The sequence below is a fragment of the Cuculus canorus genome, chromosome 23, assembly GCF_017976375.1.
Source record: "Cuculus canorus isolate bCucCan1 chromosome 23, bCucCan1.pri, whole genome shotgun sequence".
Classification (NCBI taxonomy): domain Eukaryota; kingdom Metazoa; phylum Chordata; class Aves; order Cuculiformes; family Cuculidae; genus Cuculus; species Cuculus canorus.
In genome coordinates this window covers 2,201,322-2,228,635 of record NC_071423.1, presented here as the reverse complement: position 1 = coordinate 2,228,635, position 27,314 = coordinate 2,201,322, and the positions used below count along the sequence as shown (strand labels likewise).

Genomic DNA, 27,314 nt, shown 5'->3' with positions numbered 1-27,314 from the left:
CACGCCAAGGTGGGATGAGTCTGCTGGGCTGGAGGGATGACTCCTACAGGTTTCCAGGTGGGAAGTAGTCTCAGAAACTGCATAGTGCGACATTTGGCTTCAGTCCTTGGTCTCGCTGGGCTCTGGCAATGCCGGAGCCTGGCCGTTTTGTTGAGGACGCCCCAAACCACCCATCGGAGCGGCCACACGCGGGAGGCTTAAAGTATTCTTCTTTGTGGAGCTCAGCCCCTACTCAGCACTGGGCAGCTGTGCCTCGGGTTTCCCACGTCAGGAACACTTGCTCAGCCGCTGAGGAAGAACCACACAACCAGAGTAGTAGAAAATATCCCGATTTATTACAGCATCTCCACTTCGTAGAGAGTTTTACAAAACAATGTATTTACAGGCAAGGAAGAGGCTAACTAAACTCAGAGTGTGCTCTTCTAGGACAAGGAACAGGCTACATGGGAAAAAAGAAATCAAATCAGCACATCGACAAGTCACACCGCTGCATTTTTCGTTACAGAAGTAAGGAGGGTCTGAGTGGTGCCTGGCACAGCCAACCCGTGTCATCGGCGCAGGGACGAGTGGGATCGCGGTCAGCACAGCCCCTCTGCTCGTTGCAACGAGGGAGGGGAAGGCGCCGAGCGTAGCAGATGGAGCTCGGAAGATGCGTCAGCTAAACTACAGCGTAGTGTGAGGGCACACGGTGGGGATGACCTGCACACTGTGTCCCTCGGGCTAAGGGACAGCGTCTTTCAGCCAAACCTCTCTCTTCCAGTCCCACAGTCCTCGATGTGAAGCAACCAAATGCTCAGCCAGAGGGTGGAAGGAGGAGAGCACAGAGTGGGACAACACCAAGGGAGGGTCCCCCCAAAACCACGGTAAGAACTTCTCTCCCCACCCAGGACTGAAGACCGGAGAAAGGGATGCGGACGGCAGTTTGAAAACAAGTGACAGGGGTTAGAATATATTCTGAAAGCTTGGTTTTGAACCTGTCTCAATAAAGTTTGCCTCTAAACACACAAAGTGTTTGTCTTTTTTTTTTGTCCTTTTTTTTTTTTTTGTCTTTTTCATTTAATTTATTGTGTATTTTAATAAGTGTCTGGGATGGGAACTCTGCTAACTCATCCCAAAGGGAAATCTCTTCTACTCCAAATATTGATTCCAAAGTTGAGCTGTGGGAACGTTAAGGGCTGAACTCGGCCATCGGCTCTGACAAGTCCCAGGCACTCGTGGCGAGGTAGAGGGAGGGTTGAAGTTCACAGTAAAGGCTCTGCGCTGCCGGGAGGCAATGACAACCCTGAGCATCCTCGGGTGGCTCTCCAGCCGGCTGTGTACAGGAGGTGTCCGTGACCACAGAGGGTTGAGTGTGTCCCTAAAGGCCTGTCTGCTCTTCGATCCATTCTCGCAGGCTGGTGAGGCGGGTGTAGACTCCAGGCTTGTTTCTCTGAGCGCAGCCGTTGCCCCAGCTCACTACACCGGCCAGGAACATCCGACTGTTGAGCTCCACGCTGACCAGGGGCCCGCCGGAATCTCCCTGCATGGACAAACACCGTAAGCACCGACCCAGGACATTGTCTCAATGCAAAAATCCCCAAAAAAGAGCAAGAAATAATCAGTAACTCTGCAGAATTATTTTTAGGAGTGCGTCACCTGCCTGTGCAGTTTCCTGAATAGAGAAAAAATATTGTACATAAACCTGATACAAATATTTAAGTATGGCAACAAGAGTCACAGTTCCAGAATAAAAAGCTAAAAATGTGCTCTGTTGTCACACTCTTCGACCTCATGAGGTGGTTTTTGAGTCTAAGCTGGCTGAACATGAGCCAGCAATGGCCCAGATGGCCAAGAAGTCCAACAACATCCTGGCTTGGATGCCAGCAGGAGCAGGGGAGGGATTGTGCTGCTGTCCTTCGCATTGGTGAGGCTGCACCTCAAATCCTGGGTTCGGTCTTGGGCCCCTCACTCCAAGAAGGACAATGAGGGGCTGGAATGTGTCCAGAGAAGGAAATGGAGCTGGGGAAGGGGCTGGAGAACAGGGGTTATGAGAGCAGCTGAGGGACCTGGGGCTGTTTAGCCTGGAGAAAAGGAGGCTGAGGGGAGACCTCATCACTGTCTAAAACTGCCTGAATGGAGGTTGTAGAGAGGTGAGTGTTGGTCTCTTCTCCCAAGTAACAAGTGATAGGATGAGAGGGAATGGCCTCAAGTTCCACCAGGGCGGGTTCAGACTGGATATTAGGAAAAATTTCTTCCCTGAAAGGGTTCTCAGGCACCGGCAGAGGCTGCCCAGGGCTGTGGTGGAGTCTCCATCCCTGCAGGGATTTAAAAGATGGGTAGAGGAGGTGCTCAGGGATCTGGTTTAGTAGCGGACAGCTATGGTTGGACTCAATGATCTCAAAGGTCTTCTCCAACCAAACGATTCTATGATTCTACACGCCATGCGTTGGTGGTTGACAGTTTGAGACTGTCATGGATCAGCACAATTTGCTGCTCACACCCCTTCTAAATTGTCCAAATCAAAGAGGAGCCATTTAGATTTGTTCTACATCGAAGTGTGGAAGTGCTGGAATAAAAAGGGCTGAACAAACGGTCTATTGCAGCTCTGCCTAACAGCAGCGAACCCGAGCCCTGCCATGCCGCTGGCATACCTGGCAGGCATCCACGCCGCCGGTCAGGATCCCCACACACATCATGCGCGGCGTCAGCTGGTTGGTCAGCAGCTGGTTGCACATCGTCTGGTTGATGAGCCGGATTTCTGCTTTCTGCAAGATGGAAGCTCCTCTGCCTGCGAGGAGGGAGGGGAGGCATAAGCACAAGCACACAGCATTTTTAAGCAGCGCTTCCCTCTCCTGCACACTCCATTTGGGCTCTGAATGACAGACAAATAGCCGGTTATATCCCCATTGCAACAACCTGCTTTGTCCTAATACTGGTTTTCCATTAACTTTGTGCTCTCCCACAGGAATCCCATTTGATTCCAGCCTTGAGGCAAGCTAATACATTGAAACTGTATGCAGCCTGTCCTCCTTTTCCCTAAAGCCACACGTGAAAAGAAGGCAATGTCAGCACTCGCCTCCTTCTGAGGTTGCTCCCCATCCAGTCACCCACAGGTCCTTGCCCACGGGGAAGTCGTGGGTGGCATCGGGCAGGCAGATGGGCTGGATGACAGATGAGAAGGTGGCAGAGGTCTGCAGCTCCAGCACGGCGATGTCGTAGTCGTAGGTGTAGTCGTTGAAGTAGGGGTGGGAGATGATACGCTTGATCTTCCGTGTTTGCACGTTGGGGTCATTGCGGTTGCCTTGGTTGGTCAGGCCCAGGTAGGCTGTCCACAGGTTGGGGTCCGAGTACCTACACGAGTCACCGCACACAGATGTGATACCTCGCTATATCTTAAACAGTTCCCTCAAGAAATGACTGTAAAAATTGCTTTTTCCTATTCAGAGAACAGCCTGAAAAGGGAAGCACGACCAGCAGGGTGTCCTGCCTGTCCCCGATGGGGCTCCCACCTACCTGATGCCCTGTAGCTGCAGGAAGCAATGCGCAGCGGACACCAGCCAGCTCTCCGAGACCAGCGAGGCTCCGCAGATGTGGCCCTGGCCCTTGACGTGGAGGCTGACCTGCCACGGCCATTCTCCCACGTCTGAATCCTGCCCACCGACAATCCGGGACTTCCTGATGTAGGAGCGGATCCCACAGTCTGTGTTGGGGAAGAAGAAGCACTTGGTTACGCGTGTTGGCATTCAGCTCCTCCTCTTTGTTCCTCTGGGATGTCTCGCACAGCACAAGTGCCCCATTACCCATGTCAGGGATGGCTGATGCCATCAGCGCAGGAGCTCAAATGCTAGATTTGCTAAAACATTTACTGGCCAAGTCCATAGATGTGCAGACAAAGCCCTGCATGATCTGTGCAAGCCCTCTTGAACCACACAGACATGAAACGTGCTGCTGAAGAGAACAGCTGGGCTCTCTTCAGATCCCAGGAAAGCCTGGGGGTGCTCTCCACCACGCTTCAAGGTTTCTGTGAGGAGCTCAGGCAGAAACCCACGTCCCCTCTTCCCCAGGGCACTCACTGCAGTTGTCCTCATCAGAGTTGTCTTCACAGTCCTGGTCCCCGTCGCACTCCGGGTTCTGCTTGCTGATGCAGCGCCCGTTGCGGCACTTGTAGGTGTATTCCTTGCAGGGGACAGTCGTGCGGACCGCTGCAGGTGGGACAGAGGGAGAAGGGTCAGCTCCAGCTCTGGGGAGGTCCTTCACCCCTTCTGCCCAACCCTAGCACATTGCCATCCCGCAAAAAAGTGCATGCCGGGATGCCCATCCATGAGGAAAACCATAAGGGGCCGCATATGGGGATGCCCTCCGCAGCCCATCCTCACCAGTGCTGCAGCTGCCCTCGTCGCTCCCATCTCCGCAGTCGTCCTTGCCATCGCACTGTTGTGCGTTGGGAATGCACTTCCCATTGTTGCACTTGAAGGTGTCATTTGCACAGCCTGGAAGAAAAGCCACTCCTGAGTGACAGCAGGGCACAAATCCCACAGCACCTCCAGCACACGGCTACACCCGTCTCCCTTCCCTCCAATCCAAGGAAAGCCTCTGAAGATCCAACACACCAACACCTATTTCCTGTGTCCCCAGTCTTCTCTGAGCCTCACACCACAGAATCATAGAATGGTTTGGGTTGGAAGGGACCTTAAAGCCCATCCAGTTCCACCTCCCTGCCACGGAATCCATGGCTCCTACACTGGGAAAGGATCCCAATGTGATTGTAGAATAGAATCACAGTATGGTTTGGGTTAGAAGGGACTTCAGAGCCCATCCAGTCCCACCCTCTGCCATGGGCAGGGACACCTCCCGCTGGAGACGGTTGCTCAGAGCCCCGGTGATGCTCACCACCACTGATTTATTCAGCTCTTTCTTTCCCAAAAGCCCAGGTTTCCTACACCTCTGCTCATCCTCATTTTCCTCACCTCTGCTCATCCTCATTTTCCTCCTCCCAGCTCTCACTTGGGGCTCGAGGAAGCTGCCCCAGGCGAGGCTTTGCTGTGCCCCGCAGCGGGCTGGCACGTCGAGTCCCTCACCCTCCCGCCCGCGGGTCGAGCTACTCACTGCACTGCAGCTCATCGCTGTTGTCGCCGCAGTCGTTCACGTTGTCACAGACCCAGAACTTGGGTTTGCACCAGCCGTTGTGGCACTTGAACTGCTGGTCGGTACAGGCTGAACAGAGAGAGCGAGGAATGAGGGGAGGGAACGGCAAAGGCACCCAGCGACACATCTGCCACCGTCTATCTCAGTACCATGGGAACAAGAGGGCAGCTCTCTTGGTGGGTGTGCAAGCCCTTGGGAATAAGGGTGGCAGAAGGCAGCACGGCAGCTCGGGGCCGTGCCTGCCTACGTAAAAACGTAATGGGTTTAGGGGAGAGCACAGCGTTTCCACTGCTCTGGAGAACAAAACTGATTGAAGAACTTCAACGTCTTAGGCAGATAAAGCTCAAGCTCACGTTACCCCTGCAGCAGGACAGACAGAGGCAACAACCCAAGCAAAGAGTTCGTGGGGAAGCACCCAAAATGCCCAAATCGGGGTGCTGGCAGCTGGGCCAGCAGCACACTCATCCTCATACAGCCCCTTACTTGCAAATGAGATCCCAAACCAGGGGATCTCCTTCTCTCTGATTAATGTAAAACCTTGGGCAATTGCCCTCTGCTAATCCAAGAGGAAAACTTCTTGCACAAAGAAAGAGCTCCCATGAATCACAGGGTTTTCCAGACACGCTCCCCAGTTCCTGCCTGGTTTATTAACAACACACAGCCCTTTGTAGCAGCCAGCTCAGCCAGGCACAGCCAAACCCACAACAGCCTTCAGGATTAAACGGAAAAACACATCTGCAGTAGGGAGGGACTGGAAACGGAGGCAGATCCCACTGGGAGGGGATTAGATTAGCAGGAATCCATGGCTCCTACACTGGGAAAGGATCCCACATTGATCGTAGAATAGAAACACAGAATGGTTTGGGTTAGAAGGGACCTCCAAGCCCATCCAGTCCCACCCCCTGCCATGGGCAGGGACACCTCCCACTGGATCAGGGGCTCCAAGCCCCATCCAACCTGGCCTGGAACCCCTCCAGGGATGGGGCAGCCACCACTGCTCTGGGCAACCTGGGCCGGGGTGATGCCCATCCCCAGTGCCTCTCACTCCCGCTGGAGCAGTGAGGCAGTGCTGGTGCTAGGAACAAGCCCAGAGCAAACACTTGTGGCCACCACGGAGCAGGGAGGCCCTTCTGCAGACAAGGTGAAAGAAAAAGCCTTACTGCAGGATCGCTCGTCGCTGCCGTCTACGCAGTCCAGCCACCCGTCGCAGCGCATGCTTCTTTCAATGCAGCGGCCGGTGTTGCAGGTAAACTTGCCAGGGCAGGCTGAGAGTGGGGAAAGGGATAAAACGATGTGGGCACCTTCCAGGCATCCCCTCTCTGACCCTTCCCAAAGCACACAACGTTCTCTGAGCCTGCATATAGCATGCAGCGTTAAAACCAACTTTTCCTCAGAACAGGAATAAAAGGAAGTCTGCAGGAAAATAAGACGTGCTCCTATTCCCCTGGAAAAGCGTGCTTCCCAATTTATGTGGAGGAACGAGAGCCTCCAGACCTCGGGTACATCAGTTCTATCCCCCAGCCCCAGGGTTTACAACTTACGATCGCTGGAGTCATAGGACAGGAACTCAGCGAGGAAGCCAGTGTCTGTGTAGGACTGGTCTGAGTGGAACCGGACCTCGATTTTGTTGGTGGTACTGGCCACCACAAACTGGGGGCGCTCCCCACAGTACCTGCAGGGAGAGGAAGCAAAGAGAAAGACAGAATGTCATCCAGAGGGACCTGGACAGGCTGGAGAAGGGGCTGTGAGAACCTCACGAGGTTCAACAAGGCTGAGGGCGAAGTCCTACACCTGGGTTGGGGCAATCCCCGATTTCAGAACAGGATGGGGGATAATGTGATTGAGAGCAGCCCTGCAGAGAAGGACTTGGGGTGCTGGTTGGTGGGAAGCTTGACGTGAGCCGGCAATGTGCCCTCACAGCCCAAACTGTGTCCTGGGCTGCATCCAAAGCAGCGTGGCCAGCAGGGAGGAGATTCTGCCCCCTCTACTCCTCTCTTGTAAGACCTCATCTGGAGTATTGTGTCCAGTTGTGGAATTTTCAACATAAGACGGATATGGAGCTGTTGGAATGGGTCCAGAGGAGGCTACAAAGATGATCTGAGGGCTGGAGCACCTCCTGTACGAGGACAGGCTGAGAGACTCGGGCTTGTTCAGCCTGGAGAAGAGAAGGCTCTGAGGAGATCTTATAGCGACCCTCCAATATCTGAAGTGGCTACAAGAAACCTGGAGAGGGGCTATTCATAAAGGCTTGTGGTGATAGGATGAGGGGCAGATTTAGACTGGATATTAGGAAGAATTTCTTCACCATGTGAGTGGTGAGACTCTTCAACATGTTGCCCAGACAGGTCGTGGTTGCCCCATCCCTGGAGGTGTTCAAGGCCAGGTTGGATGGGCCTTGGGCAGCCTGAGCCAGTGGGAGGAACTGGATGATCTTTAATGTCCCTTCCAACCCAAACTATTCTATGATTCTATGAATGGAGCGCTGTAGGTCAGTGCTGAGCAAACCTTCTTCCGTCCCTGCTCTGCCCATCAGCACAAAGGGCCATCTCCCACTCCCGGAGAGCGGGTGGGAGAAAGGAGAGGCGGTTTGGATTCCAGCAGGAGCTGCTGGACCAAGGTCTGCGCAGAAAAGCTGAATTTTGCTGCCACTGGCAGATGTTTGGGGCCAGTTGCAAACACTAAGTTGTGACCTTGGAAACAATAGGGTTTGAGTTCACCCAAATCCCTGCCTGACACAGCGATGTCTCTGACCTCAGATGCACCGTGCCTCTGGATCTGTGGAGGCTCTAAAGCCATAGGATGCTGTCCCACCATGGGAATCACACAGACATCACTGCTGGACCCAGCCAGGGCCACAGGTACAGGTCTTGACTTTGATTCCTTCTCTCTCCTTGGAAGAGCCAGCTCCCTTGTCCAGGGCACTATCAAACAGCCCTGCTCCCTTCCCCTAGGTAGCACCAAGTTGGGTCTTGGGCCCAGCTCACATCAGGCAAACGTTAAATGTAACACTGAATGCAACACGAAATGCATCACAGAACACGACGCAATCACCCTAACAACGGAGATTTGCTCATTCTAGCAAAACCACGCCAGATGTTCCTGCCCTTCTGCACGCAAGGCATGCAACGCGATGCAAACCCAGGGTCCAACCCTCAGAACCCTCCCACCACGGGGCGTTGGGCTATGAGGGCAGGTCAGACTCAAGCACCCTCCTGCCTCATCCCATCCCCAAACCCACCAGCACACTTGTTCCCACAGCACGTTTAAGGAGCGCAGGAGGTCCCACAAGGTTAAACACAGCCCTTTGCACCTGAAGGGCCAAAGCCACGGGCAACAGAGTGCCTGACACCTACTTCGTGCTGTTGACCTGCACGTAGTCCTTGGTGCAGGAGGTGACCGGGATCCCGGGCTCTAGCACGAAGAACATGTTGAAACGCACCTTCACGTTCTTTTTAGAGGGAACCTGCCGAAGGAAGCAGAGTCAGTGGCATGCTGGTTTCTGGAGAACAGAAAACAGGAATGTTTTATGGGTAAAGGGTTTGGAAGGAGGACAGAAGACACTTGGAAAGGAGTCCAGCAGAAGAAGGAATACCTTCCTGAGAAGCCACTACTGCTCGCTCTGTCTTTTAGCCGGGCTCGCTGGCCCCAGGATGCCAGATCAAAGAGGCACACGGAGCAGGGCTGACGCCAGACCCCTCTCAGCAGTGCCTGCTCTCCAGGGCACAAGGGTTCCCCCACCATCAGTATCACCAGCAAGTGACCAGCCTGTCCCAAAGCCCACACTGTAGCTGTAGTGCTTTTTCTGTAAAGCTATGGTTATTGGGAGCCACAATAAGTGCCACACAGGGTTTGGGCCCCTCGTAGCCTCTTCTGCCTTTGGCTCCAGCTCCTGAAGCCTCCCTCCAGTCATGGCAGACTGTAGGTCTCCAGGCAGCATCTGCTGTGACCTCAGCTGCACGGTGTCCCGCATAACCCAGCTCGTTTGACAGGCGAATTAAGGCAAAGAGAGGACCCCGTCTTACCTCTATGTTCCAGACACAGTCCATGGCAGGTGGGTAGTGTGCTGGGTAATAGGGAGTCATGAAAGTGCCGCTTGGTCCTCTCAGCGTCCCGCCACAAGCTAGAAGATAAGCAAGAAGACAAAACCAGATTAGCGACACAAAGGGACTTGGGTTTTCCCAAGCCTTAGCTGTCTATCACCCAGGGCACGACGAGAGGCAGATGCAACAGTCTCTAACAAGGTTAAATCAATCTCTGGAGAGAGCAGCTCTGCTCCAAGGCTTGGAGAGAACCCAGGAGCTCAATTAGGTGCTTCCTGCATATATCAATCTGCATGTCTAATCCAACAGAATTTTTATCTCGCCCTCCTCAAGGGACATCATTAGAGCAGCCAAGAGCACCACGGGCAAGGCAAGCTCCAAGAGCCAAGATATGATGAGCTTCCAGGTCTCCCAGCCCTGGAAACAGCCCTGGCAAACTGACTGCAGCCACAGCTGCACCTCTGTCCTCGGGGAGAGATGGGGGGAACTGGGCCAAAGCCTCTGCTCACCTTTCATCTTCGGGAGCTGGAAGAACTCAGCCTTAAAGCCGGGGAATCTCCCCTCTTTGTTGGTAACCAACGTGACGAGCATGACGTTCTGGGAGGACAGGAAGGTCAGGTTGTAGGAAGGGGCGTAATTCCCGCAGAGCCTAGGAAGGAAAGGGCAAAATCTATTAGAAACAACTGCATGGAGAGCCTCAAGCAGCAGAGATCACTCCTGAGCTGGGACAGGAGCTCAGTTACCAGCAGGACTTCTCAGTATCACCCTCCCGCTTTGTGCCATGATGTGGTGCTGTACAGAAAACACTCACCTGACCAAAGCGTGGGGCTCCACGGGGCTGAGAGAGTCGTACACCTTGATGTAGTCACTCCCATCCCTGCACTGCTCCAGTTCCAGCGTCTTGAAGGACAGGCTGATGATGGAGTTGGCGTCTGCCCTCAGTGCCCAGTAGCAGAGTGCATTGTTGGGGTAGGGGCTGTTGGGGAAGCCCGGCGTGGTGAAACTGGTGACCTCCCCTTCCTTGGCGTGGAGGGCAAAGATGCAGCTACCTGCCCAGGAGAGCAGGGAAGTGTTAACAAGGCAAATGAGGAGGCTCTACTTGTAATTCCTCCTCCGCTTGCAGGTTGTCCCCAGGCGGACACCTCTTGCAGGAAGCACCGATGCTCATTAACGTCAATCTACAAAGTGAGGGACTGGGGGAGGACACCCCGGGCCACCCACTGCCAGATAACGGTGGCCACAATCTGTCCGCCCCCAAACCAGCTCCAAGCAGCACATGGAGGTCTGCCCTGCATTTAAAGCATCCCTACTCAGGTCCTTCCCCACCCCACAAGGGAAATCACCACCCCAAAGTCATCTGGGGGTGCACAGAGGCTGTGATGAGACTGAAGAACTGTACTTACTGTCCCGAGAGGAGAAGGCTATGCTGGGGTCGACGGCTGCAGGAGAAAACAGAGGTGTTGTCATCCTTTGGACTGTAGAAAGTCCCTGGGTGCAAAGCTGAAGGGATCCCTGGAACCCACTTTGATTTGGCCTTGGGCTTTGGGGAGGTGAGAGACCAAGCTTTTCCTCTGCAGGATTCTGCCCTGGCCCCCTCCAGGTGGGCTCAGAGGAGAATGCAGGGTGTTCAAGCTAAGGGGAGAGGGTCGGCACAGCCCCCCCTGGTCTGCATGGTCCATCAAAGCAGTGCCATGAAAGCCGGGTTTGTAACTCAACCTTAGAGCGGTCTCTGCAGCCCGAAGCACCCAAGCTGCGGCTGGCAGCTCACCCCACCAGCGAAATGTCCCCCCCAGGTCCCACGCAGAGCCCCGGGGACGGCAAAGCCAGCACTCACGGAAAGCGACGACCGACTCCACCTTCAGCATTGGGTTTCTCAGGCGAGGGTTCCAGCTTTGGACCAGGCTCTGCTTGTCGGCCATCGCCCTGTCCAGACTCTGCTCCCGGTACTTGGGGACAAGGAACTCCGACCAGTAGTAGGCAATGATGCTGCCTTCGCTGCCGGGGAAGGGTGGTTACAGAGTGAGGACAAGGAAGGCTCAAGGATCAGCGGAAGGAAGGCCCAAGTGACTTGGTGAGCCATTTCTGGAGGATGGCCATGGGGAAGGGAGAGTCTCAATGACAAGTTAAGCAAACTGCAGCCAGCAAAGCTCTTTGCCAGCCCAGTGAGTCCCTTTCACAGCTGCCACCCACTGCGGCTCACAGGGCTCTACTGCACCACACCTGGATTTCATAGAATCATAGAATCACCAGGTTGGAAAAGACCTCTTAGATCATTGAGTCCAACCATTCCTACCTGCCACTAAACCATATCCCTGAGCATTTTGTCTACTCATCTTTTATACCCCTCCAGGGATGGTGGCTCCACCCCCTCCCTGGGCAGCCTCTGCCAGTGCCCCATGACCCTTGCTGTGAAAAATTTCTTCCTGATAAGCAGTCTGACCCTCTCTTGGTGCAATTTGAGGCCATTTGCCTAAGACATTCCCCTCAGCACACAGTGGTGAGGACTGGCAGAAAACAATATGCATTTTTCAGGTTGCTCTTCACTGCCCACCCTTCACTGTGTCTCCCGGGGTGACTACTGAGGTACCTCCATCCCCAACAGCCTGGAAACAAGGATATATGTCTGTGTGACACCCCAGCATCACCCTTAGCACCCCAGATGGGGCTCAGACAGCCAACACTCACCTGAATGCAGTTATCACTGTCTCCTTGTGGTAAGGGCCAATATCTGCGTGGTTCCTGTAGATCTCTTCTACCTGAAAGGTTTAAAGAAATGTTTGCAGCCCATGTAGAGGTGAGGAAGGGGAAAGGCTGAAGACAGATAGAGCTTCAAGCCTGCTGTGGAAAATCAGGGCACATACCCAGCATTCCTGGCTGCAGGAATCTGCAGGGGCCAAAGAGAGGAAGAGTTGAGAGTCCCAGAAGAGCCCAGACCTGCACACCACAGCCCGTTCGGACTCAGCTCACCCCGCTCTTCCCCGAGGGAAGCATAACGAGTCCCCAAATCTGAGGGGAAAGGCAAGACCAGCCGTGGTTTCAGCATAGAGGGCAGACACCCTCCTGCCTCAGCTCCCAGCCCTGACTCGGCTGCTTATCCTGGGATTCTCCCAGGCAGCCTCTTACGGCACACGCCGGGTGGCAGAGGTGGGGACACCCCGCGGCACTGGGCTGGAGCTGGGGTGCCAAGCACAGACCCCTGTCCCCAGCCCAGGGTGTCACAGCAGGGAGAGGTGAGCAGAGCAAGAAAGCTCCAAGCAGACTTACATGCAAGATCCGCACAGCCGTGGGGCAAGAGGAAAAAAGTCTTGCTCGCAGAGGGAGGGGTGCAAGAAAGCCCTTACCGTGCCTTTCACCTTCTTGGCCAGCATGATGAACTCTGGAGAGCTGGAGTTCTCATAAGCATCAAGGAATTCCCAGTTCAGAACCCTTAAGTGGCCGTTGAAAACCTTCCGGACGGGCACGTTCCTGTCTGGAAGGCAATGGGTCAGAGGCAGAAAGGGCAGTGAGGGCTGGGATTACAGCACAGCAGGTCCCCAGCAACAGCATCCAGGACAGAGGGGTGGAAATGCTGTCCCCTCCATGCCCTGGAGCCTTCCCAGATCGAGAGAGGGCACAGGTGAGCAACACAGGATAACAAAGCTTTTCCATGTGGACATGCTCCCAGGATACCATCCTACACGCCACCACCCATTAGACGTCATACTCACATTTGAAATGCCAAACCAAGAGGCCGGTGACAACGGAGATGAGCAGGAAAACAACGATCAGGACAGTGATGACCACCTGCCGCTTTGGGCCACGCTTCTCCACCTTCTTGGAGTTCATGGCAGGGAGGAACTCCACCCCTTCCTCCATGTCCTAGGAAAGGAGAGAAGGCAGGATGGTGGGAAAGCCATTCCCAAAATCTGGTTTGGAGACATCCAACCATGACACAGTCTAGAGTGGAGCGGCAGCTCCCCATCACTGAGAGCTCAAGGTATGTCTTGGCATCGGTGGCTCCACAGTCACCCTACGGCATGACAGACCCTAAAGGCTTTGGCTTTGCTTTTCCACACACATCGAGTCCCTCTTTGGACCTAATCACCGGTGATCAGCTCATGAGAACCCATGGGTGAGTCCACACACCCCTGTGATCGCGACAAGGCACAAGCCCACAACCTCCAAGATCTGTGCCTGCCAGCAGATGAAACTGGAGACAAAACGTCACGCGTACAAAGCTCGGGCTGTGTGGCGGGCGTCACCCGCAGCTCGTGGGGCACAGCCGCTATAAATAGCATTCCTGTAAAAGAAGAAACCAAGCTACTTCCTCCGTTTGCATTCGCCCAGCTCTCCGAACACCTCCGGGGCCAATGCAGCCCTTGTGTATTTCTGCTTGGCATCTCCCGTCCAGCAAATATCGATCAAAAGAAATAAACCAAAGTGAACGCAGACGGCATCCCCGCAGCCCATGGCTTGGCAGACTCTCAGGACAAGACGTGTTGGCTGACGAAGAGCAGCCACCCAGGAAGGAGGAATGATGCCTGCAGTGCACAGCTCTCACTGCTGTCCCTGCCCCGTGCCAGGTTGGGTGACGAAGAGGAAGGGTGATGAAGAGAAAGATCTCCATCGCTGTGCTGCATCAGCTGCAAAACCCTCAGTGGCCAGAGTTTCACCTTCCTGCACCTTTGGCTTAGCAATCCTCCATCCTTGGCTTAGCCGTCCTCCATCCTTGCCCTGCTCAGGTACCTGTGCCTCCAGCCCTGTTTGCAGAGGATGCTGCACAGACCAGAACATCCTCAGTGCAGCCAGATTTTGGGGTCCCAGATCTGCAGTCGCTACCCCAGCACTTCCTCTCCTCCCCAGAGCTGGCCAACCCACGTCAGGAGCACAGACCACATCTGCTTTCTTCTTGTGCCTCCCTCAGGCAGGAAGAGCTCTCTGCCTGCTGCAAACTTCTCAAACCATGCCGATGTCTCGCCTGCCCATTGTCCCCATTCCCCAGCCTTACTGGGCATCCGGCAGCTTCCTGGGGCTCCCAAAGATGACACAACACAAAATGCCAACTAGCGCAAATTCGCCGCTTCCTGGGCAGAGGCACAGGGCTCCGGATGACAGCAAGGATGCCACAACACAAAGTGCTGACCAGCACAAATTCACCGCATTCAAATGCATTCCTGCGTTCCGGAAGGGGTAACGTTGTCCCACAAACATGATGCCAGGTCAGATGATGCCTGACACAAACAAGACACTAATAGCTTGGGCTAATTTGATGCAAACGTCACCAAGCCCTCCAAGTCAGGAAAACCAACCGGCTAAAGGCAGCCTTTTGACAGAGGGACCTCTGAGAGCCCCTGTGGTCTTCTGATGAGCCATTCTCACTGCACTTCCCAATGGCTTCATGGTCTTATCATTCCCAAGCCTCCCAGCTCCTCCTTGCATCATTTCATCGACTCCTTTTGCCCTTTTCTTCACCCAGCCTCTGTCCTCTCCTCCCACCTTCCACACCTCCCCAAAGCCTCTCCTCCCTGCGGTATTCGCCTGGGGCCCTTTACAAAAGAAAGGGAGGTGGCAGGGAGGCACCTTCACCTGCATTTTTGTATGGGACTCTGTAAGTTTAATCCTCTGCAAACACCTGCTGCGAGGGCACCAGGGCCAGAGCGACCTACCAGCTTCACACCATCTGTCCTCAGAACAGTCTGAGTTTATCATTCGACAGCTCTTTACTATCGCAAGGGGAAGAAAGACTCTGTGAGATTTTACTACTCGAGGCTGGGCAAAAAGAAACCAATAGGAAGCCCACCAGCCCCGAGGTGCCAGGCTTTTTCTCTCACCAACATCCAGGACCACCAGAAGAAACAAAAGCCCTAGCAGAGACACAGACAACAATGCCATGGGTGATGCGCTGATTCCCATTCCACTTCAACAAACAGAATCATAGAACGGTTTGGGTTGGAAGGGATCTCAAAGTCCATCCGGTTCCAACCCTTTGCCATAGGCAGAGTCACCTCCCTCTGGATCAGGGGGCTCAAATCAACTTGAAAATGTAAACCAAGGAAACTTTGAAACAGAAGACACAAAATAAGGCTTAAATGCATAGAGACATCCTAAATCAAGAAACTCTTCAATCAAAGTCAAGAGTGCCCAAAGTTTGAGGCACCATCTCTGAAACAGCCATCTGCCTCCCATCAATTTCCAAATCATGCAAGAAATACCCCCAAAGCAGGTAAAGAGAAAGAACTAGCCTCAAGTCTTGCAAGCACCTCCCTTCTCCCACCACAGGGCTGCTCATGACACCAAGCCTTCCCAACGACACCGAGCCTTCCCAACGACACTGAGCCTTCCCAACACCGAGCCTTCCCAACAACACTGAGCCTTCCCAACATCAAGCCTTCCCAACGACACCAAGCCTTCCCAACACCGAGCCTTCCCAACAACATTGAGCCTTCCCAACAACACCGAGCCTTCCCAACAACATTGAGCCTTCCCAACAACACCGAGCCTTCCCAACAACACCGAGCCTTCCCAACATTGAGCCTTCCCAACAACATTGAGCCTTCCCAACAACACCGAGCCTTCCCAACAACACCGAGCCTTCCCAACATTGAGCCTTCCCAACAACATTGAGCCTTCCCAACAACACCGAGCCTTCCCAACAACACCGAGCCTTCCCAACATTGAGCCTTCCCAACAACACCGAGCCTTCCCAACAACACCGAGCCTTCCCAACACCGAGCCTTCCCAACACCGAGCCTTCCCAACAACATCGAGCCTTCCCAACAACACCGAGTCTTCCCAACAACACCGAGCCTTCCCAACACCGAGCCTTCCCAACACCACCGAGCCTTCCCAACACCACCGAGCCTTCCCAACATCACCGAGCCTTCCCAACAACATCGAGCCTTCCCAACAACACCGAGCCTTCCCAACACCACCGAGCCTTCCCAACAACATCGAGCCTTCCCAACACCGAAGCTTCCCAACAACACTGAGCCTTCCCAACACCGAAGCTTCCCAACAACACTGAGCCTTCCTAACAACAGAGCCTTCCCAACAACACTGAGCCTTCCCAACACCGAGCCTTCCCAGGAGTTCTGCTATGTTGCTGCTGCTAGCAGAAAAAATAGTATTTAATTCTTTTCTAATGTCTGCAGGACCCTGTGGGGAAAAAAAACCAACCTCAGGGGATGAAATTATCTCTATGTTCACAGAAGCAGCTTTCCCAGGCTACCTGGGGAAGAGCTCGTGGTGGGAAGATAACATCTCTGTGTTTTAAGAAAGGATTTTTGGACACAAGCAGTTAAACCTTGGGCTGAATAACATGCTCCCCTGGCAGCCGGAATTCAAGTAGATGGCATTTCTTCCTTGAAAGAGGAGGGTTCGCACACTTCTTGCAGGAGAGATGTCACGTTACAGGGGAGCAGCAGAAGTAAAATGTCACAATGGCAGAATAGCTACCAGGAGAGCAAAGAAAACCCTATTTTCCAGCAGCAAAACCTTCAGCTAGGAGTACCTTCATCCCTCTGCAAAATTCCCAAGATGCAGTTTCACCAGTCTGCCAGAAAAAAACGGGGCTTAGCTGCCTTGAGGAGACAGTGCTGGAGCCAACATCTCATGCTTGCCAGACCGCACAACCCTGTGGCTGATGTGTTTTAACATCCTCTACGAGCTAAAGGCTGGTCTTTACAGCGAGAAAACTCTTAGATAGGACCAACAAATCCCTGTGATGAGATCCAAAGGCAAACACAGCTCTTCCCACCTCCGACACACGCAGACCCGCTCCTGCGGCCACAGCATGAAAGTTAGTTAAGGAAACTCACCAGCAGATCTTCCTTCAGACTGTTTCTCTGCTCTTCTTGGGGGAAAAAAGGATGAAAGATCTTGAACCTGTGAGAGTTTACAGCACGCCTTTGTCAGTCTGTTCTTGCTCTGAAGCCGAGACAGCAGTGACAGTCATAGAAATCAAAGGAGTGGGAGGCTCCGAGGGGATATTCATTATCACTCCTGCACAATGTGCTGAAGCAGCCCCTGATGCTGTCACCCAGTGATTAGAGGCAGATATGACCTGGATTCAAAGAGGTTTCCCCCCTGCCCACTGTTTTGTATTCCAGATCTTGTCCTCTCCCACCCTCATACCTCGTGTGTCCCATCACATTCCCAACCGGCTCTGACCCTCGTGGGAAGCTGCTTTGAAGAGTTGAAGAACCCTGCAAACCATCTTTTCTCTACGAGGCAAAGGCTCTGAAGCATCCCCCAAGCACTACAGGAATGCCAAGTTGGTCATGTTGGGAAGATTTCAGACAAGGCCCCGTGTTCTGACCTCTGAGTAAGAGACTGAAGCTTCTCTGCCCACACTCCGCACGAAAATCACCCATTTGACCTCGGCATCGGAGTTGTTCGGGCCAGAGAGCACGGCTCAGCCTCCGCTCCCTCGCTGTGCTGCACACCCTTTCCCTGCTCCCATTCCTGCCTGTCGGGGAAAAACACTTCTTCTGGATGGTCACTATCCTCTGAGGTTGGCAGAAACCACATGGAATCAAAAGCAAGGTCGTAGTTAAAGCAAGAGAAAGATAACTATGCTTTTCATCTCCTTTAGCTGATGGTTGCCATGCATTCCCCTCGCAGGTACACCGCAACAGCAGATGTCAACCGGGGAGGATCTGAATGCTCCTCCTGCTCTCACCTTGTCCACAATTCTCTGAGAAAGAGTCTCTGGCCCAAAGAGACTCAAAGTCTGACTCTCTCGCCCTTCTCGAGGAAACTACTCCAATAAACATTACTAACAGAAACCCTTCCTTGATATTCTCTCCGCCTTAGTCACAGGTTCGGTTACTTCCTCGTGCTTCTCCTCGCTCAGCCCTCACCGTCAGAGCAGCACCCAAGGTTTTCTGCAGCCACCCCATGCCCTGACAGAAAAGCCACAAGTGAATGGGTCAGAACGACGTTGCTCAATTTCTTCCATGCCTCGGTTTCCCCTGGAGTACCGGCTCCATGAGGAACCTTGGAAAAGAAAAGTGCACGGATTTATACAGTCTCCTGCACGCAACTGCTCCATGCAGAGAGTGCAGAGAAGTCCTGCACATAAGCAAACTCTCCCGCTCCTCCTCTGGAAGGCAGCTACACCATTTATTTTTAGCTGTACTCCGTCAGACTGGACAAACCAGATGCAAAAGTGACTAATTCTGTCAGCAGGAAATCACAGAATCATAGAATCATTAAGGTTGGAAAAGACCTCTAAGCTCATCCAGTCCAGCTGTCGGCCCAACCCCACCGTGCCTGCTAATCCGTGTCCCAAAGTGCCACATCTGCATGTTCTTTGAACCCCTCCAGGAATGGAGACTCCACCACTGTCCTGGGCAGCCTCTGCTTCATCACTCTCTCAGTAAAGAAAGTTTTCCTAACATCCCATCTAAACCTCCCCGCATGCAACTTGAAGCCCTTTCTTCTCATCCTATCCTTTGTTACTTGGAAGAAGAGCCCAGTATCCACCTCACCACATCCTCCTTTCTGAGACCTGCAGGGATGGAGACCCCACCACCTCCCTGGGCAGCCTCTGCCGGTGCCTGAGAACCCTTTCAGGGAAGAAATTTTTCCTAATATCCAATCTGAACCTCCCCTGGTGGAACTTAAGGCCATTCCCTCTCATCCTATCACTTGTTACTTGGGAGAAGAGACCAACACTCACCTCTCTACAACCTCCATTCAGGCAATTTTAGACAGCAATGAGGTCTCCCCTCAGCCTCCTCTTCTCCAGACTAAACAGCCCCAGGACCCTCAGCTGCTCTCATAACCCTTGTTCTCCAACCCCTTCCCCAGCTCCATTTCCTTCTCTGGACACACTCCAGCCCCTCAATGTCCCTCTTGGAGTGAGGGGCCCAAAACTGAACTCAGGATTCGAGGTGCAGCCTCACAGTGCTGAGTCCAGGGGGACGATCCCTTCCCCGCTCCTGCTGGCCGCACCATGGCTGATCCAAGCCAGGATGCTACTGGCCTTCTTGGCCACCTGGGCCACTGCTGGCTTATGTTGAGTCTCTGTAGACCAGCGCCCTCAGGTCCTTTGGGCACTCTTCCCCAAGCCTGGAGCCGCATGAGGTTGTTGTGACCCAAGTGCAGGACCTGCCGCTGGCCATTGTTGAATCTCATACAATTGGCCTTAGACCATGGGTGCAGCAGGCACATGGAGATGGTGGGAACTGCCACAGTCAACCCTGTCCTGGTGATGCTTACTGGAAAGCAAAGATCTCCTGCAAAGGGGGATTGCAGAAAGTCTGGGACGGGTCAAAGAGTATAACTCTCCACTAAGAAGATTTCTGGGATGCATACAAAGTGGGGTCCAGCTGGGATCAGCGTCTCCCACCGAGGCTGATTTCTGACCCGTTTGGCAGTTCCAGCAAGATGGCTTGATGTGACCTGGGCGTCAAAAGCCCTCGCTGCTCCCCTCTCCTCCAAACCAGTTGCCTCATCTCTCACCCTGTGCCTGCGGCTGGTTTGTTGGACCCTGACCCACAGGAGGACCACGCCCCTGGCCATTAGTGCCACCCGTCCCTCGTCGCTGCTGCTTAAATTTGTTTGTCCGGCACAAGGTGGCTATGAAATTCAGCAGCTTCCCTGGATGTTTATCACATTCCAGCCTCAGCTGGCCTGACAGCGGGCTCAACAGACCACGGATGGTACGAGCAGGCGTGCAACCCTGAGAAACACCCACTGTCAGCCAAGGAAGGGAACCCACAAAATGCAAATGTGGAGGTGGCCTGGGGAGGTCTCAGATGAAGAAGAGTCATCAAACTACGCGGTTAGACTCTTGCCAGGTAATTACACCCTGCAGATCCCGGCCTGTGTATCCAAGAGGCGATTCCCACTTCCCCTTTTCCAGCCACACCTGCCTCAGGTAGGATCAATAAAAACCGAAACTAAAACAATTTTCTCCCCAATATTGGACACTTCTAAGGTTTAGCTGAACAGGGCGATGGGATACCTGGTCTAGACCGTGGTTTTGCCTGGAATGCTTGGACCAAATAATGAGGTCCCTTCCAAGTCAGTATTCTATGATTCTATGAAATATCACGTGAGAAATAAGAGGAATTAAATCCATTGACTCATCAACCAACCGAGGACACTGCCAGCAGGCCAGGCTCAGAGCTTGGGACACTCCCGCCTTTGACATCTACAGAGAGAGCTTCTGAGTGCAGAAAGAGCCAATAAAGCTGTATATTCAAACCTGAGGTACTGAAAGACAACCCCAGCTTTGAGGCACTGGAATAAGGGGAAAGAGCCTTCCCACAAGGAAAAGCAAAAAGCCCTGACAGCTCCTGATGCACGATGTGCACAGCTCCAACGGGCAGCTCCTGCACAGCTACACAACTTTTGAGATCAACTCCGGCACCGACTCTTGCTGCAAACCCCGATACTGCTCCAGGAAGAGATCTGATCGTGCAATCATAGAATGGTTTGGATTGGAAGGGACCTCAAAGCCCATCTAGTCCTACCCCCTGCCATGGGCAGGGACACCTCCCACTGGATCAGGGGCTCCAAGCCCCATCCAACCTGGCCTGGAACCCCTCCAGGGATGGGGCAGCCACCACTGCTCTGGGCAACCTGGGCCAGGGCCTCCCCACCCTCACAGCAAAACATTTCTCCCTAAGATCTCATCTCAATCTCCCCTCTTTCAGCTTCAAACTCTTCCCCCTTGTCCTCTCTCTGCCCTCCCTGATCCAGAGCCCCTCCCCAGCTTTCCTGGAGCCCCTTCAGTACCAAAGCTGCTCTAAGATCTCCCCAAAGCCTCCAGGCTGAACAACCCCAACTCTCTCAGCCTGTCCTCGTACAGGAGGCTCTCCAGCCCTCAGATCATCTCCGTGACCTCCTCCGCACTCGCTCCAACAGCTCCATGTCCTTCCTGTGCTGAGGACTCCAGAACTGGATGCAGATGAGGTCTCATGACAGCAGAGTAGAGGGGCAGAATCCCCTCCCTCGCTCTGCTGGCCACACTGCTTTGGATATAAGAATAATCTTCTCACTTTCCTTCTTACTCTTAGTAAGGAAACACATGGAACAGCACACATACAAGCTATGTTTCCGTAAGGCATATTCACACTGCGTTGCCCCATCATAGGCAGTAAAACACTGAGGAAACTTTCCCAGCGTATTATTTTTCATTTTCAGTTCCTTATTAAGGGCAATGACACTATAAAACAATGGTATCCGAACTAACGAGAGAATATAGAGCAGGAAATAAGGGACACAGAGTCCTCGAGACCGTCTGCCTTCCAGGCACAGAAGGCAAAGCCAACAGGGAAAGGCACAATTCACACACACCTATTTCTCACACACCAATTTCGAGCTCAATCCTCCGCAGCATTCAATCGTCTTGTGACCATCCTGAGTCATACAAGAAACCAAATTCCTTTAGGTTTATTACAGAAGAAACTGAAGTTAATGTTTGCACAGGACAGCACGGGCTTGGCCCACTGCCCCGCTCCGGGCTTACCGCTGCGGCTGCGTCACGCAAGACGGCTCGGAACGGGCGACCACGTCTCTGATGGTGTTTCTGCTGCAGCAGAACCTTTTACATATAAGACAGCAATTCTTGGGGAGAAGTCAGAAATAAAGCTGTGTTACAGGTCTGACGCAGGCCCTGAGGAGGCCACGGAGATGGTCTGAGGGCTGGAGAACCTCCTGTACGAGGCCAGGCTGAGAGAGTTGGGGTTGTTCAGCCTGGAGAAGAGAAGGCTGTGGGGAGACCTTAGAGCAGCTTCCAGTGCTGAAAGGGGCTCCAGGAAAGCTGGGGAGGGGCTCTGGATTGGGGAGGGCAGGGACAGGATGAGCACGAATGGTTTTCATCTGCAAGAGGGGAGATTGAGATGAGATCTTAGGGAGAAATGTTTTGCTGTGAGGGTGGGGAGGCCCTGGCCCAGGTTGCCCAGAGCAGTGGTGGCTGCCCCATCCCTGGAGGGGTTCCAGGCCAGGTTGGATGGGGCTTGGAGCCCCTGATCCAGTGGGAGGTGTCCCTGCCCATGGCAGGGGGTGGGACTGGATGGGCTTTGAGTTCCCTTTCATCCCAAACCATGATTCTATGATTCTATATGTGTAGCTACGAGCAATGAATTCCTCCCTCCAGCCTACCAGGAAGGAAGAATGCCACCACTGCAAACAGCTTACTTAAAACACTCTTATGTCTTTCCTGGTACAGAAAGTACTGTCTGTGCAATAAAAACGCCCTCCAGCAGCCTAACACAAACAGCTGTGCTCCAGACCTCCATCAAACACTCCACGCTCATCATGACATTTCGCCCACGCTCTTGACCGACTCTTATAGCTTTGAGGTGGATCTGGCCCACGACATTTGAATGTTTAGAGTCAACAGAAAGGGAAACACCAACATCTCTGACCCGGTGAAGCCTTTGTCTGGCTCTCTATTAGCTGTTCCCTCCTCCGCCCAAGTCTATCGCTCAGATATTGCGGTACATTAGCCTTGGTGGCCTTTGGATGGAAACGGCAAGGCAAGAACCTTTGGTCTGATACCTCCTCTGCAGTCAGGCCCTCAAAACCGCTCTTGCTGCTCCCTCAATGCTTTTACAAAGTGATCTTTTGTTTGCTGAGCAAAGGTCTGGCGTGCTCACGATGAGCCTCAGCCTTTTTCTCACCGTGCCTTCCTTGTCCCCGTTTGCTTTTGGCACCAACAGCAGCAAAACTGGCCTGAGCAGCAGCCGATCCACCAGCCACTACCCGAGAGAAAATCTCTTTCCAAGGAAGAGGAGTAGTTTCTCCTCACTGTGCCCAAGAACTGTGGCAGCTCCTTCTCTGTCGCAGACGCAGTCGTTGCAAAACCACTCATCATATTTATAGGGAGCCAAGTCCAACAACTGTTGGGCCATGAGGGACAAACTCCTCAGGCTCTTTACTTCCAGGAGAGCAGATGCCATCTTTGGGGGAACCCTTCTCGATCAGATCAGCTCCTTTCGGACTGACGCAGAGGGAAAACTGATCCAGAACCAGGGGAAAGTACCTGGCTCATCGCTGCCCTGGCGTGAAGGGACTCACTCAAGCACCCAGCCCTGCCGTAAAGACACAGCAGTGTGTGAACCTGCCTTCTGCCAAGAGGAACACGGGGCAAGGGAGATCACACTGCACACAACGTCCCACCACAGTGTCACCCTGACCCAGCCAGGGAACAAGGAGCTCCAGCTGAATGGTATCAGTGAGAGCATCTCCTTCCTACTCTTGGCAGCCACCGCAGCCCCGACACACGCAGGACAGCGGGGCTGGAGGAGAGGCAAACAACTCCTTGAGTAGTCTAATACCGGTACCTCCTTTGCCGCTGCCGGGTAACAACCGCTACAGCCTCAGAGACCCACGCTCGACAGCCTGCAGGTGAGCTTCTAAGGCTCTGAGGCACAGCACGGGGCTGGAGGTGGAACCCACAAACACCAGCCCCTGCCCGACCCTCAGCCTTGAAGGCGCACACAGAAAATCACGACCGCAGCTGAAACTCACCCCCATTTCAAAGCACATTGATAACGCACGGGTTAATTCACAAAGCCCCAAAGCCCTCGGTTAAACTCAGACCTTCAGTTGGTTTGAACAGGTTTAGTGCGATCTGTTGCTAAACAACACGGACCCACGCACTCCAAAAAGTTCTTCTCCACGCAGTCAAAGTTTACTCACAGCTCCAGTGCCGAGTTTAACCCGAAATCAAACCCGTCAGAGTGATGGTAGCGCTGACATCAACCTGCTGCATTCCCAGTTTTTCTTTTCCTGCTCCACTGGGCTCAGCAGCGTCTCCCAGACGGGTTCTCCTGACCCTACTTGATGGTGAAGGTGGAGCAGGAATCTCTCAAGCTTCTCAAGGGACCAAGAGCTGCCCCGGTCGTTCATGACCCGTGAGGCTCAACGGAACCAGAGCGAGCGAAGGACGAGGCAGACGGGTGAAAGGTCCCTGGGAGAGCCCCACCGTCCTCCCAGCGCCGGGCGCTGCTCTCACCTGAGGTTGGGCGCTGTACCTCATGCCAACCCCACCGGCCGCAGGGCCCCGCTCCATGGCGAGGGCGGCTGCCGGCTCAGGCTGCCATGGCGTGGGTGCTGCTCCCCTGGGCTCGGCTCCGTGCCCAGCTCCTCCTCTCCGTGCTCCTGGCAGGTGCGGCAAGACGGAAACACGCTGTGGGTCCCTGAACGCTCCCGTGTCCGGCTGCAGCTCCCGCCTCTCCCACGTCACAGGCGTTTGTGGGAAAACCAAGGAAAACATCGCGCCCCAAAACCCCGTGCAAACTCCGCATCATCCCTTCTGCCACGCGCTTTGCTTGAATAAATGAAACCAGAGAAACCTTTTTCCACCACCGGCCACTCTGCGGTAGGCAGGAGGGTTTGCTGGCGCTTGTGGACACAGTGGTTCCCAGGGTAAATCTTTGTGTTTTCAAGGTCTTATTCCTTCTCTAGGGACAACTACCATGCCGCAGAGTGTGCGTCGGCGCTTTAGCCCCTAGGACAAGACTGGTGTTCCCAAAGACATTTGGTGCACTGGGTGCTGCTAAAGTAAAATATTCCCTTTATCCCAGCCTGAAACCTCCTCTCAGTGAGGCTACAGCACTTCAGGAAGGAGCCACCTCTTAACAAAGAGAGGAGACCTGATGCAAAGTGAGCAGCGCAGCAGTAACTGTGTGTATTCAAATCCGTCTCTCACAGCGTTACTCACATATCGACCATATGGTCTAATATTAAACAGTGCCTGCAGAGAAGAAAAGGAGCAAAGCCCTGGATTCTGAGGATGCTCAAAAGCAGGTTTGAAAGAAGGCTTGTAACACTGAAATCTGCATCACTGACACAGTGTTAACCTATTCTTTCTCATTCTTGGAAAGATGACTCCTCACTCCCTCCAATATTTAGATTTCTCCCATTCAGGAATAAGGCAAGATTAAAGAAAGCCGGTCCAACAGCATCTTTCTTGGAAAGCAGCTTTGCTTCTCTGTCTTACAGGTGGCCATCAACCTATTTGAAGGCTGAACCGGCCATCTCGATGCTGATCTGGAGCCCTTTACACCAAACTTTGAAACTGATTTTCTCCACACCCAAATGTTTTCATCTCCCAGAAAGCTGTTTGTGGGGTAACAGACATTGCCCACCGCTTCCCACGCCACAGGGTCACCTTTATGTCCCCCCTTGCTCTAAAACACCTCTTGCAGAGCACAGACTTTACATCCCTTTTGCTAGTGTTTCTCTGGGGGAAAAAAAAGAGATGATATCCAGTCTCTGACCCTGTTCTTTCTTCTTAAAGTGAAAAATATAACTCCTGTGCTCCTACAGAAGTACCACCACTTCCCAGCTACCAGAATCCCATCCGCTTGCTGAGCATCATCCAACAGCAGGAAGTATCTCGGGATTTAAGGTATTCCCCTTCAAAAAGTGCCTCTGTTAGTCAGCGTGGTGAAACCACCCGGCTGATGTCAGGAGCTGCTCTCAGCCCTCCAGCTGATGCCCAGCCCTGCCCAGCGCTCCACTTTTCCAGCCACTCCCTACCTGGCAGACTCTAGGTGCTCCAGCCTGACTTCATCCCCTGTCAAACACCATATTTTAGGTATAAAGCAGCTACTCCGAGCTGAACCACAGCCTTTGGCCTCTGCAGTTCCTCCTCTTCTGCACATCAACCCATCTCGGCCGGGCGAACAGCCATGCTCCGGGATATGGCTTTACAAGGGATATCGGGGTTGTGTTAATGGTTGGACTGGATGACCTTAGAGGTCTTTTCCAATCTTAATGATTCTATAAGGAGAGAGAGCTGCAGGCTGGCTCTTTGAGGCCGAAGGCTTCTCCTGCAAGGATCCACAGCTCTTGGTTTCACACCGAGCTGCGAACGCCATGGGTTTCCTGCCATTCCAGCCACCGACATCGAACAAACTGATTCATTAGCCCAACTGGGTCTTTAAACAAGGGGAAAAGAGAAAGCAATACAGAAATAGAAATTATTACATAGCTGGGAGGCAGCTGCTCTAGAGCCCCAACGATAGGATTCTCGTTCCTGTGCCGCTGGAGCGCAGTGATGTGTTTCGTGGCTCAGTCGCCAGGGCAGACACCGAGCACAGCATCGTCCCAAACCATCCAAGCGGCCCTGTAAGCAACCTGCCATGTGCTTTCCCATGTGTGCCTCCAGTTTTGGGCTGCTGAGCTCAGCCAAGTCACTGTGAGGAAAGCTGAAAGACCAGGACACTTACCCTGGTGTGGTGGCAGCAGTCAGACAGAAACCGAGCCTCTGTTTGTCCCCACTCGGATCAATCCTTCGCTGGAAGCCGTCACCTCCTCCTGACGTTGTCCCTTGGTCTCAGTGAGGCCACAGCAGCATCATGAGAGCAGAGATCCAAGATGCAACACGCCTGGAAGTGGGAGAACCAAACCCGTCTTTGTCAGACGAGCGAGTTGGAAGAGGTAAAGAGCCTTGAGTTGGATTCCCAGGAGGATCCCAAAGGAGACGGAGCTTCTGGGCTGGAGCAGCAAAGGCAGCTGAGCAGGCAGAGCGCTTCCACATCAGCTCCCAGCCCTGGGAAAGGGCATCCACGGGAAAGAGGGAAAAGGCAGCTGCTTACACAAGGGAGGAGGGCAGGCTGCCTGCAGGGAAGCGTCTTCTGGCCAAGGGATCCCACCACCCATCCACCCTGCGGGCAGGGACAAAGGCTCTGCTCCCTGCGGAGCGCCCCTGAGCTCTGTTTGCAGCCTCCTGAATTCAAAGCCCTGGCAGTGCCCTCCCACCCGGATTCCTGCCAGACAGCCCGAAACCAACCCCATCCCTGCGGCTGCCAAAGCCTCCAATCCGGTTCAGCAACTTCGGCAGCGATAGGAGAGATGGGGAGAGATAAAAACCCCGCGGGGTGTCGTGTTACTTTGCATTCCAAAGAGTAAATAAAAGGCTGATTCAATGGGAGGAGAGGAAAACGTCATCCAGGAGCCCTGAGGTTTCCAGCTGGACCAGCAGCCCCAGAGCAAAGGTGAACACGGGGACTGCTCCATCACCCGCACAAAGAGCTCTTCCCGGGCTATAGAAGTCATTACTATTACAAAAAAAAATGGGATAATTTTGATTTAAGCTAAAGTAGAGTAAAGTTTTATCCAAGTAATCCCTTTTTCCCCCGCCTTTAACTCGGACACGATGTCCCTCTGACAGCATCTTTTCTTTCAAAGTGTCTTTCCAGGCAC

The 27,314-nt window shown here is 53.5% G+C and overlaps 1 protein-coding gene across 1 annotated transcript; it reads right to left on the bottom strand.

The window, feature by feature from the left end:
• Positions 1-316: 316 nt before the first annotated feature.
• On the bottom strand, positions 317-27,314 carry ST14 (ST14 transmembrane serine protease matriptase). Its single transcript, XM_054086794.1, has 20 exons — positions 26,945-27,314; positions 24,118-24,401; positions 12,872-13,022; positions 12,506-12,633; positions 11,850-11,920; positions 10,999-11,159; positions 10,568-10,603; positions 9,976-10,213; positions 9,674-9,813; positions 9,147-9,244; positions 8,478-8,587; positions 6,666-6,796; positions 6,285-6,389; positions 5,086-5,193; positions 4,356-4,469; positions 4,053-4,181; positions 3,493-3,679; positions 3,052-3,330; positions 2,631-2,763; positions 317-1,519 (listed from the first exon to the last, which is right to left on the bottom strand). The coding sequence occupies exons 1-20, from the start codon at positions 27,165-27,167 to the stop codon at positions 1,358-1,360; spliced, it is 2,988 nt and encodes a 995-aa protein (XP_053942769.1). The 5' UTR covers positions 27,168-27,314; the 3' UTR covers positions 317-1,357.